Source organism: Scatophagus argus, chromosome 24 (assembly GCF_020382885.2).
Source record: "Scatophagus argus isolate fScaArg1 chromosome 24, fScaArg1.pri, whole genome shotgun sequence".
NCBI lineage: Eukaryota > Metazoa > Chordata > Actinopteri > Scatophagidae > Scatophagus > Scatophagus argus.
Window position 1 is genome coordinate 3,207,917 of NC_058516.1, and position 15,044 is coordinate 3,222,960.

A 15,044-nucleotide genomic window follows, 5' to 3' on the forward strand; every position below is an offset into this window, starting at 1 on the left:
TTAGCAGTCGTGTTAACTCCTGAACTGGTTTCGAAATGGATTTAGTGCCCCCCCCCTCGCAGCCAACTGGTCTAAACTGGGTTGCTAGCAGCCTCTAGTGGCCTCCAACCAGCTCCTCACACAGTCTCTGCAGATTAAGCAGTGCTTTTAGATTTGTACATATACAGCTCATGCATGCATCTCTTGTTGTTTCTTTTCTGCCTGGATGCAGCCAGAATGGCCATTTAAGAGATAATTTGCTACCTGCAAAAAACATTGATTTTGGGTGTGCTATTGGGAGTGGTGTGTTTTCTCAGTACAACATTTTTGCACAGTGAGGTCAGGTTCTTATTCCCTTATTCCCAATGCAACATGCCGGAGCTCACTGAGAATACTCAGGCAGGCAGGCAGACAGGCAAGCACCAGCACACACACACTTACACATATACTTTGTTTCCCACAGAATTGTACTCACAGAAAAGGGAATTTAGACCATCAAGGGACAGTAAAACTCTCTATTAAATCCCAGACTAATGATGTTAGCAGCCAGCCATACCTATTTAAAGGTTGGGGGAACTCTCATATGCACATATACGCACTGACACGTGCACACACAGAGAGAGAGAGTGATATTTGATCACCAACTCCACCAACACAAACACACTCCAGACCAGAGATTCAAACATTTTGGTTGTATTAGAGATACTGCTTTAGTGAAAAAAAGAAAGAGCAAGAGAGAAAAGAAAAAATATGCCACATTGACTCTGCAGTCTCCTCTTCTGTCGCTGGAGAATCAATCACATTAAAGCTTTAATGCTAGAATAACAAAGCATCCATCATGCTGAACGCCGGCCCAGAATACAGTGAACCATTCAGAGCAGAAGTCTTCTCGCCACGGCTGGACGGCATTACTCAGCATGGAAGGTAAGTTGGGAGCATGTGATAAATACAGCAAGAAATGAATGAGGTTTTCATGCATATGCTGGTGAGGCAGTTGGGAGACAGAGAATAGGGTACCATTCAGTGGACAGGTTTCTCATCACCCTCTTCTCTTTTGGCAGCACTGCCTGATGTGAATTTACAGCCCGGGGGGACATTAGTTAAATGAATAGGGAGGCAAGTAAACACAAAATACAGAGGGCAGGAGAGAAGAGGCGAGGAGAGGAGAGGAAACAGGAGAAAAGAAGACACAACAAGGCAGGTAACTGAATGAAACAGAAGAACAGAAAGGAAAACTGGTGAGAAAGAGACGAAAAGAGGAGGAGAGAGGAGATGTGAGGACACAGGTGGAAAGGACAGCAGTCATGTGGAGTAAGAAAGAAACAAAGAGGACAAGAAGATGAGTTGCAAAAATAAGAAGAACAAAACCAGGAAAACAAGGGAAGAGTAGAGGACTGGAGATGGAAGGAAGAAATTCATTGAAATAAAAGAAAAGGTAAGAAACAGAAAGGAAACTGAACTGGAGGATGTGATGAGAGGGTTACCCTTCCACTGTACCAAAGTAGTGTCATTAACACATGTGGAGAAAACCTTTACACATCATCATCCCTCCACCTCTCTCACTGTTTCCACATCTCTGTCTGACAAAACCACCGTGCATTCACAGCCAGACTCGTGCCGGCAATATTCCAAGCCCATCTCCTGTTGTAACCCGGCCCCATCATGTGGGGACTGTGTGAGCCGCGTTGCCATGGAAACTGAACACCTCACAGCGGTCCTCAGAGGGAAGACACAGAGCCTTACCTCTCCACTTTCACCTCCCAGCCGGTCACGTGACCAGCTCGAGTGCTGCAGCTGAGGCGACGGAGCAGTAACTGACTGACTGGTTGTCATGCACACTGCAAGAAGTGTTCAGGGGCAAAATACTCATTGATTTATTTGCCCAGTCAAACAATATGGAGCCACTGAAGAGCTCACTTGCGGGTTACATCCAGCTTAAAACCTGGCCACTTCGCAGATATCTTTGTGATCAGCCAATTGCCCTGACTGCTGTGAAACTTTATCAGCCTTTTCCTCACACAAATTAGCTTTCAAGATTTGTCTTGAGGTTAATGTTTATATGGGGAAATAATAATAATTTTGGAATTCACCTAAAACAATTAAAAACATGTAATAATCTAAATAATAAAATAAGAGTCTCAGGACTCAAATATAGAAAAAAATTGAAGTGATCAAGCAACATTTTTCTCATGATGGCTATTTCTGCAAGACTACAATATCCATAGCTGAACAAGGGTACATCACAGGTGGCAAGCATCTGTTCCTTTTTGCAGTGCAGATAAAAAAGTTGGAGATGTGGCTGAACCCACCTTCCCTATCGCGTTGATTTGAAAAATGGTGCAAAAATCTTCACTGACCACTGATAGTGAAACAAATTCAAACAAAAGGAAATTCTCTTTCTACACTGAAGAACAACGCTGACAGGACAGGCTGTGCAAAAGCGACGACTGGATGAACATCAGGGGTTGGGGATTCATTGTAAAAGGTCGAAGGGATGTATGCTGAGTGTGTGCATCTGCAAAGGCACTAACAAGCTCCACACACATTTACACACACAGATGAAAGAGAGTGCGACAGGGGGAGTGTGGCGGGATTGAGCGCGGGTGTAGAGATAAGGAGCTGCGGCAATGGGGTGGGGGGGCGGAGTGGGGGGGGGGGGGGTTGCTGCTGGTGCTGGTGGGAGGGTGTTGGGGCTTGAAGAGACGGGCGGCTGCAGCACTGCATGCTCCGGCGTCACCACGAGCAAAATCCCATCATCGCCAGACTTTAAAACGCCACCGCTGCCCAAACGGTTCTCATACGCAGCAGCAGAGAGCCTGCACTCGAGGGAGAGTTACAGCACTGCAACACTCAAGTTCCAGACCTTCTGACTGGCATTTATGTTCAGAATTGAAAGCTTTCCATGACGCAAAATTTGCCAAAGATGAGGATAAAAACGAGAGCACATGAAAGACCCAAAAGGTGTCCTTAAGATAATATTCTCACTCGGGAAGAGATTATAAAATCTGCTGAGGATGCAGCACATTAAGCTGATTTGGTCAGTGTTGCCTGCCTGAGGACAACTGTTATAAAAAAGGTCTGTCTTTGCTCTGGAGATGCTCACTGTGCTAAAAAAGACGAGCGGGGGGGGGACAAATCACCTGCTCAAAATCATCCCACCCATCACCATTCATTGGAGGATCACCTCAGGCACTGTGTCCTCACATGTGTGTAAGTGCAAGTGTAAGTGTGTCTAAGAGGAAATAATTCCATTTAGACATACCACAGTTGTTACACATGATTGATTATCAGCTAGAGAAAAGCAAAAAGGCAGAGATTGAGGTCAAGGTTTTGCTAATAACTTCGGCTCTGGGGAAACAGACAGAGTGTGCATTCAGCTGATACCATTCAATGAACTCCGTTTGGCCTTCCCTGCTCATACACATGTGCCATATGACTACTGAAATATGGCGCAGCAATGAAAGACTCATAACACCCCCTCATCAAAAATGAGCACATACAGCATGATGAGCAAAGGCAAGAGATGAATGGGGAGAATCAAGAGCTCTTTCTTGGGAATACGCAAACCCCCCTCCCCAATAATGGTGCATTACAATTCTGCAGTTGTGAAAGCAAGGTGACCCGATGTATCAGGAGCAACTATTGTTTGTTCCAGGTGGTTGCTGCAAGTGCCTGGCTCTAGTGGCATGTCCAAAAACTGATCCCCATGGTTCCACACCATCTTTTATCTGGGGCAGCTGTCTGGAGACCACTTGGAGATGTAACACTGACCTTGAATCAGCACTTAGAGGGACACCAACCAGTCTTCCAGAGAACACTGGTCCATGACCAGTCGCCAAGCTCATTTTCAAAGCTACGTCATTTGGTGGTTTAAGTAAAGCCGGCTGCATGCGTGTAATGGTTTGGGGGAATGTTTGAGGACAAGGCCCATCCTGATGCATATTTCATGCAGGAAGAGAATTTCAGATATATTTTTTGGAGAAAAGTCACTTCAATGGGTGGAAGTTAGGCATGAAAGATGAAATGATGCAGAACTCGTCCTCTAAGTTCACAGAATCCCTTCTCAGTCTCCCATTTGCGGCAACCCATTCCCCCCCCTCTGTGAAGTCTTACCTTGTCTCGCTTGGCCCCCCGCAGAGGAAAGAAGCAAGCAAAGAGGAACTTGCCCCAGCTTATGACGGCAGCCAGGCACCAGTTGAGGCGAGCCATGCCTGCGTCTGTCCCGTCTCGCGTGCCAGCCTCTTATCTCCTGTATAGGATCCTGCAACCTCCGCAAAAAAGGAACAATCTCAAGCGAAAAAGACCCTGCGGAGATGGGAGACCCTCTGGTCCTAGTCCGTGGAGCAGAAATGAATTGAAAACCTTCCTTCAAGTCAGACGACGAATAGGGATTTATTTTTCTTTCAGGGTTTTTTTCCTCTTTTGCAATTTTGGCTACCTATCTGGTTATGTGTCTGCAATTCCAATTTGTGGGGGAACAAGGGGGGGCACTGTGAAGCTACTGGCGTCCCACAAACGGACTAGACCCTTGGACGGTCTAGAGGGACCCAAAGCATCAAGAGCCTAAACCTGTCTTCCTCTCTGTCCATCCATCTGTCTTTCTCTCTCTTTTGTCTGTTCTGTCTCCACAGCCCAGTCTGGATGAGTCAGTCCTCAAAGTGTGATGAGCACCGTCGGCTGCATAATGCGAAGAGCCCGTCGCTGGTCGACGACACTGTTACACATACACACATGCACGCTGACATGCCCACACTCACCGTCTCTCTCTCTAACACACACACGTTCACGCACACGTACGCTCGCCTGCAAAAAACGCTGTCCTGGCACATACATCCACAGGCTGAAGAGCCCCCCTCTTGTCACACGGCTCTCCTCCAGGCTCAGGATCCCCGGTGCTTCACACTCACACACTCCGCTTACACACTCTCCTTTCACTCTCTCTCTCTCTCTCTCTGTGCTGCTCTCTCACACATACACACATGCACTGATGCTGCAGCACTTACTCAGCCAGTGCGGGAGGAGGGGAGCAAAAGAGTGGGGGGGGGGGATGACTGGGAACATAACGGTAGGAAGAGAGAGGTGACAAAAGATGAGAAACAGAAGGCTTTTCGATTGGGAATGACAGATTGAGTGTTTTCATTCAGTGTTCATATTCCAGAGTTGAAGCCAGTGTTGCTGAAGAGGAGACGACGGTGTGCATATGAACGAAAGTGCGCATCAAGTAGCGATCACTGGGAGAGGTGGAGGAGCAAGAGAATGGACTGAAAGAGTGAATTAGGAGTCAAGATGAACGGATGAGAGACATCAGGAGGGGAGAAGAATGAAAAGGAAGGCAGCGAGTCGCAGGGGGAGAGCAAGGAGGGGAGAGTGTGTTTGAGAATATTGAGCAGAGAGTGCTGGTGAACACACACACACACACACACACGCCAACATGCGCAGCATACACACGCAAACGGACACGCATGCAGGCGTCACGGTGCAAGGCGGATACAAGGCAGGCCGAGGGTGAGATGATTGTAGTGTGTGTGGAGAATTGGGTCGAAGGGAGAGAAGGAGGGAGGAGAGAAAAAAATGAGAGAGGATGAGAGAAGAGGAGAGGAGCGGGGTGTTGAATCATTGTGTCTTGGATGATTATTTCCCTCTCTCTCTCTCACACACACACACACACACACGTACACGACTGCAGGTGGTGCACAGGCTCGTTCACTGTGCTGCAGTCTCTCTACGCTTCAGTGAGAGCACATTTTCACTGCAGAACGCTTTTCTCTGCTACACCCCTCTCCAACCCCCCATCCCCAACCCCTCCCTCCCACCCTGCACACCGCCGCCACACCAACGCAATCACAACACATCAAAGCAATGAGCGAGGGAGATAAAGTGTAAAGAGGATGCTGTTCTATCAACCAAAGCTAGCTCAGCCCGAGGGATGGGGTGGGGTGGGGTGGGGGTTTTGGCGGGGTGTGCAGGTTGGAACATAACACAAATTGTTGGGCCACATGGAAATGCACTAAAAGTACTAAACGCAATAAAAGAAATACAAATCTTTCCACTGACAGGGAACTGCTCCCATCAGAGCCACTCTTCACATTATCATATGTACTGAAATGAGCAGCTGGTACAGTACATGTCAGTAATACAAATACAACATGTCATCTTTCCATACGTGTATGAATAGAATCATGCATCAGTATTTCTTCAAAAGTCCTTCATGTCTTAATATCCCATGCATTCACAGATATTCAGAATAATGTCATACATTAATCCATATGCACTGCTTATGTTCAAGCAATTGACATTTAGGTTAATAAAAGTACTGAGAAGTGTCTGAGTAAGCCCCCTCCGGTAGCCAATGAGACAGTAGCAATCAGTCAAAAGAAGTGCAAAACATAGAAAAATGAAAGAGGTACATAATGAAGCACGACTTCTAGTCCTTCAACCTTTGGGACATAAACAGTATTTACCAATTCAGGGAACTCATGAGCTTATCCTACAGCCTTCTCCAGCAAATTGAACTTTCTCAGGTGTCATCACATGACTGCGACGGTACTGGCCTCGACTTGCAACAGCTGCAACAAACACTACATGGGTCAAACCTCAAGGGCCCCGGGGAGAAGACTGAAACAGCACCGGAAGCAGACTTCGGCTGTTTGCAAACAACAGGCCACGGCTGGTCACAGCATAGACCAGGAGTGAGCGAAGTGCCAGAGAAAAATCAACTGTACAATTATTAACAGTCCTTTATGAAAAACCACATCCCTCATGGCTGCATCACATTCTGAATGGAGGTAAAACGGGTCTTTCTTTACTATAACGGATGATGTATGTGGTGTTGATGCAAAATGGCAGCTCTACAGAAAGAATCCTTCGCTGACAGGCGGTCAGAGCGACCAACATCGAAACCTGACATCCTGTGTATCCGTCATGTTTTTAGCCTGCTATAGCTAGAAAAATAACATGTCTGCAGGAATATGAAAAATGTACCAACAAAAAGCAAATGGACTCAAAAATGCAAAGCAGACAGTGCATTTCTTTTTCTTTTTCTTTCTGTCAACATTATTGATGATGTCCTGTGGGCCTGCGCCTCTAACACTGAACTGGTTCCCTGCCTCAGTTTGCAAGGGGAGCAATACATACATCACATTTTTACAGAGATATAAAATAAGACAAAGAAAATATCAGTGTGGGATTTATTTTTATGTGCATTTTAACTAGTAATATTTCTGTTTATCAAGGAAATTTTGCTTTCCTCAGTGCAGATGAATGTTTTTGTGCGGCGCATTATTCTACAGCAGACTGTACTGTACTTCTCAGTGTGAGACCGGGCTCGTGTCCCACTCTCTTGGCAATGCGCTGACCTTTCTCATTAGGCATAAGCAACTTGCATAATCACTGCTGACTTCTATTGACTGGCCTGTCACACTGCCTGTCCGTTTGACTGGAAACCTCGTGAAAAAGTGCAAGCTGCCAAAAAAAACTTCTCCCTCAATGACTTTCCCCTGTCATCTGCGGCAGAATCAGAATCTATCATTTTTCACCAAGTGCACAAAAACAGTCACTTGGAAATGTAAGACTTATCTTCTATTGTGCCAGAGGTTTCCCAGCAAAACTGTCTATCAGCATTCATCAAATAACAAAACATTCACTGTCGTATTCATCAAAGGTTAAATCCTGTCCCTTAATGTTGTTTAATGCTGTAATTTTGTTTCCACGCACTTATAATAAGTCTTTCTCTTGGTCTCCAGCATCACCTGCGCACTCACATCTTTTAGTGTTTGCCCAGAACAAGGTTATGTAAATTTTTCATCACATACAAACAAAATCTGATTTGAGGTAATGGTCTTCAAAATAAACAATGTTATAAATGTTTTATACATACAGGGCATCTTTTCTACTAAACTCTTTGTCGATAAACAACCCTGTTTAGATTTTAGACGATCTCATCCAATCCCCTACTGGCGGTGGGCATGTTTATATATACTACTTCAGAGTGGCTGGGAAATGTTGAATTAACCAGTGCTGTCTCTGCTGGATTTGAAAGAATAGTGTGTCATTTTGGGAAATATGCTTATATGCTTTCTTGCTGAGAGTCAGATTGACACCACTCTCATGTTCCGCACCTTTGACAGCTGGCTAACTTAGCTTAGCATAAAGACTGGAAACAGGAGGAAAGAACATGCACCGTCTGTTCCATTTCAGACATCATCAACATCATTAGTAAAAGCAGCTCAACCCAGAGAGTTTGCAGGCCTACGCTGATCTCACATGGGCCTCAAACGCAGACTGGCAGACATCCGGACAGCCTGAGATACAAAGAGAAACAAGAGACAGGAGGAGGCACAGAGTTTTGAGTTTGGTTTTCTGCACCAGCATCCCATTCACAGTCAGAGCACAGAGTGTGCACTGTACTGAGCAGACAGCAGATTAGGTCCCATCACACACCTCATCATTCACTAACACGCAGACTCATCTGCCTTCCATTTCTCCCCACTCGCCCTTATAGTCGCCTCTTTTTCCCTTTCTCTTCCTCCATTTGAACGCCTTTGTTTTATTTCTCTGCCTCTTTGCCCCTTTCTCTTTGGGCCTCAGTATCAGCTGTCCTCTTTACAATTAAAAGATGCAATAGTTGTGTTATCATTACTCTTCTTCCTTTTTTCCACTGCAACACCTATTCAGGATAGATTTAAACTCTGGGAACAGTCGATGTTTTCATGTTTTAGTTCCAACTTATTTTTAATACTAAACAACTTGTTAGTTTGAGTAGTCCTTGTAGCAGAAATGTAAATCGAACTGTAAAACACATAAGCAAAAGATGAAAGCTGCTGTGCCCTTGCACTGCATGCCAGTGCCAGTCCTGACTCCTAGGTGCAGGGTTCCATACATAATACATAATAATGATGACACCTCCTTGTTTCAGAAATGTCCCTCTTCATCACATCTAATCCAAGAGAAAGCACTGCAGAGACAGAGGTGACCCTCATGGCCTGTGATCAATGATTCAGTCTATTAAGTGAAGGTACTTTGATCAGTAATTCTCAGTGACTCTGGATCATTCAGTGATCCCCAAATGACTCAGTAGTTTAACCAGCTTATTTGTAATTATTATTATTCCTTAAAATAAACGGTTATCAAGAGGCAAAATTGGAGAGCGTAAAGATCCTGCTGGATCATACTAAGGTGGAGTATGGAGGCTATCTGCGGCTGGAAAAACCTCCAGGTGACAGGTTCATCTTTAGCAGGAGCAAATTATGTGCAGGGACGGGGAAGCACTTGGATGCGCTTAAGAGTGGAGGTCTATGAGCGGTGACACTTCCGAGGCCTGCTGCCAAGGGAAACTCAGTTATCCAGTGATGTCTACTCCCCTTCCCCCAACACACACACACCAATGTCCAACCTTTCTCCCAACCCCACGGGAGAAGGAAAAACAGAAGGGAAAAGGTGATGATGAAGCTATCGACAGAGAAGCGAATCTACACTCTCAGGACATCAGCATCAACATGATCAAATTGTGGCTGTTTTTTTTATTTTGCACAATTGATAGCTGATAATCCTCCAGTGCACAATTTTTTTCTTTGACAGATCTACTGTCTTACGGAGTGGACAAAGACAGCTGATGTGGGTTCACTCACAGCAGGCAGAAGGTAATCGCTGATGTAAATGTTCCTGATAAGCTGCAATCAGGTATCAGCCAGACGACAGCGGCGTAATGCAACTCAACAGCAACGTTATCGTCACAATCAGCTGCAGGCTGAGGGAAAATTAGAATCGACCACCTGACTCTCTGCTCCCTTCCTTTGATTCACCTGCAATACGCAGCTTTCACCTTCTTGAGCTGTGAGCAAGTGGAAAAGGTTGATTCTTATTGGGCTTTCCCGGCACTGACAAAAACTGAAACATAGATGGCACAGAGGACTGATGCCACATTTTCACACAGATATGGAGAGCTGCAAAGAGGCTGAAATGCTTTTAAAGATGTTACAACACCATATTTTATGCTCAATTTACCAGCTTTCTCGATCACAAATTGGACACATAATTATTTAGCTTCCTCACATTTAGACCTATTTATTCTTATTATGTTCAAACCTCTTCCATCACTTCAAAACCCACTGCATTTGAAGGAAATCCTAGCAATCAGTTGTCAACGAAGCTGCCCAAGGCTACCTGGCATAAACGTGCAATCAAGCAAACAATAAAACAAAATAATAATAAAACAAATACTCATAATTTAAAAAAAATCTATTAATGTCATTTTCAATATGCTTCTGTCAGTCTAATGTTTCCAATGTGCAAAATAAAAAAAATCCAGCACGATGTTTATGAATCTAATTCATTGTCCTCCTTCTGGTCATCACAAGATGTGCGCCTGGAACACAGCAGCGGGGTATTGCATTGTGGCTATTTTCATTTGGAACAAGCTTGGAAAGAGCCTGAGGGAAGCTATCCACCCCCCCTTATGTCCAAACATCATGCTCATAGCTCATGTCCCGCTGCTGACTTGGCTGTTTTCCAGTATTGTTTGTGGCGTGCTTTTAGCCCCACTAATGTAGCTATCTATGTAGGTTAAAGACCCCCTCGTGGTCGACAAACACACCAGTGCCAAGGGAGACATCTCAAGGTGAACACAGTATTCAGTTCATACGCTCCCTCTTCAGAGGTGGTGCCAACAATAAGTAGGACAGAAAAAGCAATGTCAGAGAGGAACATTTCAGCAGCGATTGATTTGGCCCAGGACAAACAAAACACTTCAACCATGACAGATAGTTTTGGGAAAAAACATGCTGGGTTTTCTCCTGCTGATATTGTTTATTTGTGTACACAAACCATAGCTTAAAATGATTAAATTAAATTAAATTAGCTGATCTGGCAAGCACATGTAGGAAAGCAAGTTGAGCTCCCTGAAAGATGGGACCTTCTCATTTAATTCCCCAGTCCTGTCTGCTGCGCTTAGGAATTTGAAGATCCCTTAATTCCCTAAATGAGCCAAAAAAAATCAATAGGAAGACTACAGGCCCTTACTCAGCCTAATTATACACATTTATCACCAATCACAGCCTTGGATTTGAATAGTGACTGCTGAGACTCTTGTGCTGTAAGACAAAGTGGCAGCCCACTGCAATCAAGTTCATCCATAAAGCAAGACTCAGCAAAGTGATATCAGAGAAGAGATGAGAGAAAATGAGCATGAAACCAGAGGATGAGAACAGAGAAGAGAGTGAATGTGTTCTGTATTATCAGATCATGCCTTTCCGACTGCGTGAGCAGAGCAGCAGCCCTTCAGACTACAGCCATTCACAAGAACGCAATTTAATCCCTGCAATTACTGTGCAGGGGCAAGATGCAGAGGTCTGTCTGGACCAGAGTGGAGCAGACTTGTTCAACAAAGATCGCTTTGGAAATTGGAGGGCTTAGAAGCTTCTTCATAGGACAAATGGTGCAAATATTTAAGGTGCTGCCTCATGTTTTCCTCAAATATGTCTTTGTCTGGACCCACCGACAGGACCGGAATTGGTTTGACAGCAAGTACACTGTGGTCCTGAATAAAAAACTGCAAGAGAGGTTTTGCACCTTTATTATTTATATTGACAGAAAGAGGACATACTTGGCATGGCCAATACTAAACTGTCACCATGAGTGACATTAAATTTACATAGTGACACTGAAGTCGGCCTCCTTCTTAAGCAAAAAAAAAAAAAAAAAGCATTTGGGATATGGTCAGAAGAGGCAAAACACTCCCTGACTCACCAGGCAATGGAGCAATTCTTTTCCTTATAAATCTCCTTATCTCAGCTGAGAGGGACGAGGGAAAGGGACAAATGGAAAAGGACAGAGCAAAGCAGACAGAGAAAAAGAGAAAGAGAGAGAGAGAGAGAGAGAGAGAGAGAGAGAGAGAGAGAGAGAGAGAGAGGAGGGGGAACAAATTAACAGCGAGGCTGAAGGTGGATGAACTGAGGTGATTATGAGGAAATAGGGTTGTTAAAATGGTCACCGTGAAGGAGAAAAGATGTTAATGTTATGTTTTGTTTTGTTTTCTTCTGGTGAGGATGGAGTCTCCGTATCACTATGTTTTGCCATTTTCAAAATTAGAGCGCTGGACCAAAGGGGTCAAAGCTTCCTACTACAAGACAAGGTGACACAGACTGCATCATTCGTGGGTGACAACATGTTTATTATTCATTGGTTGTGGTCTCGTTTGGGACATCCAATCAGCCTTCCTTGAAGCCTGAAACTGGGTGTGTGTTGCATGGCTACAAGGATAACTGTGTGTGTGTGTGTCTTTGTGTAACTAAACATCGTCTCCCACTTTGCTGAGTTTAAATTGCAGTTAGCAAATTGCTGAAAATATTACAGCACTTTTGTACATTCAGCACAGAATAATGAGAGAAAAAGCCAAATTCTTCCATCCCTTTAAAAACTCAAAACCCAAACCCGACCTCCTTCGTGCACAGAAAATGTCGACTGGATCCTAGCAGAGACATTTCGAGGAAAACAGCGAGAGATGCCGAGACCTCGACTCTCCTTCAGAGCCGAGGCTGTGAGAGGCAGTGAGCAATGTGTCTCTCCGGAGGGAATTATGGGAAATGAACCATTCTAAAGGCCTAGTATATCCAACGGGACGTGACTTCAGGCGTCGCTGCCAAAGTGTCACGGCGGTGGCAGGCCACACAAATGGACACACACACACACAGACTACAGAGAAGCTGCACAAGAGCAAAGAGTCTTCAGGATTTGGGTTGAAACACTGACGGGATAAAAGGAATTTTACGAAATTGCACAAAATATCCATAAAATACAACTAAAACTAAAAATGTTTTTTATCCACTAAAAAAAAAAAACAAAACTAAATTTGTAGATTTACTTCTTGGTGACTGGAACTGATGGTGGTCGGCTCAGCAACTGAAGGGCTAAAAGTTGTGTGACGATGAACCCAATCTGAGAGCACAGGAAACACATGACTGTACACATCACGCATAAGAGCCAGCTGACTCTCAGCTGAACGGACCAATGATGATGTTTTCCTGTGACGGCTCCCCTCCCTGCCTTTGCCAGGCGCCGGTGCACTGTTGCCATGGGAGATGTTTATGTAAGCCATGCCTAATCCTGTTAACCGTTACTGCGGCTACTGAGCAGCAGAAGTCTTGGGCAGTGCTGCACTGCAAAAAAATGTCTTTCTTTGAGTCGCTACATTGATTGCTGAGGGTTTTTCTTTTTTCAAACAAATGGAAAAGGAGACTGAGAAGAGAATTGTTGGGCTTTGATTGGGCAGAAAAGAACAAGAAAAACAAAGAGGCAGCAGGGAAATTGATCGAGCACACATTTGTATTTTGGAACACTTTTTGACAGAAATATATGATTTGTAGCTCTACAGCTTGAATAAATAAAAAATATATATATATACACTGCTGTTATCGAGTCATTATATAAATGAATGCACATTTCTGACATTTGACAGTCAACGTACAAGTCAAATTATGCATGTTCCAGAACCCAATTTTGGTCAAGTTTAATTTGAAAAATTGCATCCTTAGGAAGCTTTTTGCTGTTCAAACAGCTGACGAAAAAATTGCAAACTCTGTTTATTTCTTTCTTCTTGGAAATATTCAGACATTCCAGACATTTCTACTGTTCTGAATGACTGAAGACCATCTTTGTGTCAGGAGCAGGAGCGAAAATGAGAGGACAGCACCTGGTGATGCAGCACTGTACCGTCATCTCATTTCCGACTGTAGAGCATAACGCTGTTACTTAAATGGATTTTTTTCTGGACAATCTAAAGCATCATGGACCATAAAACCCCCACTTCATTGTCTTATGTTCAACCTTCACCAGCGTCATAAAAACACAACCTTTTGGATTACTATCCTCCAATAACGGAGCATTATTTAGGTATTCCACCGTCCTCAGTTGGAAAGGAACAGCAAGGGAGAAGTCAAAGCCTAATTATCCCGATTAAAAAGCAGAGAGTATGAAAGAGTCATAGAAAAGAGGATTATACAGACATGAAAGAAGAGCGAGTGGGAGAGGAACAGAGCAGCAGAAGAAAGAGCAGAGCTCATGTAAAGGCAGACGTGGATGATGAGGTGTCACACACATGCAGTCTTTAGGCCTCACAAAGAAGATTGGACAGGGAACCTATGCATCGCTGTCTCCTGGTCTCCTCCCCCCTTTCTCTCTCCTCTCTTTTGCTCCATTAGCTTTATTACAGTCTCTTGGCTGAGGAATCGGGCTATTGTACAGTTACTTGATCGTGAAGGTCAACAATAGATCCAGCGTGGCTTTGGCCTGCAGTGGGGTTGAGAATTTGGAAGGAGCCATCAGTGGCCCCTGGCTGATGCAGATATTCATGGACCCATGAGGATGAAGCCTACTGACTTTGGTGATCAACACGCTGCTCTTGCCCGAGTGCAGCCTCACAGAGCTGCAAGTGTGGCAGATGATTTCCCCCGTCTCCCACGCAAATTCAGAATCCTCACTCCAAAACAAGTCAGGAAAAAACACACTTTTTCCCTCTCTCTCTCTCAATAACATCAAAACACACACACACACATGCATTCTCGTCTGCCCTCTCTGCTGTGTGCCAGAGCTGCACAGCAGCCGGGCCTCCAGCCCATTAAACACAGTTTTGTTCTACTCAGCGCGTCATCATCACTCTAATGGATCTGCTGATCGCAGCACGGAGAGGAACATTAAAACACAGGCTCCGCTGGTCACCAGGGGAACCGCAAGGCCTCGGACGCATCCCAAAGCTCCCAAATCTATTCCTTCATAACTGCCTTTTCACATCCTGCATAGTCGAACTTATTTGTATGGCTGACCTCAAGTAATCTTAAAGGTTCAATATATTAAACATGGCACAGGCTGTTGAACACTGCATGACTGCAAATTGTTCACTCTGCACCATAAAAAAGCAAAACCTGACACAAATGGCTGCGGAACGTCCTCATCTTGCAGGGAGAAAAAAAGGGAAATCACCTGTTTTAGCATAGCCAACATTTTCTCATTCACTGTGCGAATGAAAACATGTACGTGGATGAGCAATTTCGTGTTTTGGCTCTTACCAGCCAGCA

General features: G+C 44.6%; 1 protein-coding gene across 7 annotated transcripts in view; it reads right to left on the minus strand.

Moving 5' to 3' along the window:
• tns1a (tensin 1a) overlaps nt 1-4,903 on the minus strand; it is a 75,617-nt gene extending 70,714 nt beyond the window's left edge. For all 7 annotated transcript variants that reach the window (XM_046381718.1, XM_046381715.1, XM_046381716.1 and 4 more), the window contains exon 1: nt 4,093-4,903. In XM_046381718.1, the coding sequence (XP_046237674.1) occupies nt 4,093-4,188 (96 nt within the window). In that variant the 5' untranslated portion in view covers nt 4,189-4,903. The remainder of the gene's footprint in view (nt 1-4,092) is intronic.
• Between the last annotated feature and the right edge of the window lie 10,141 nt (nt 4,904-15,044).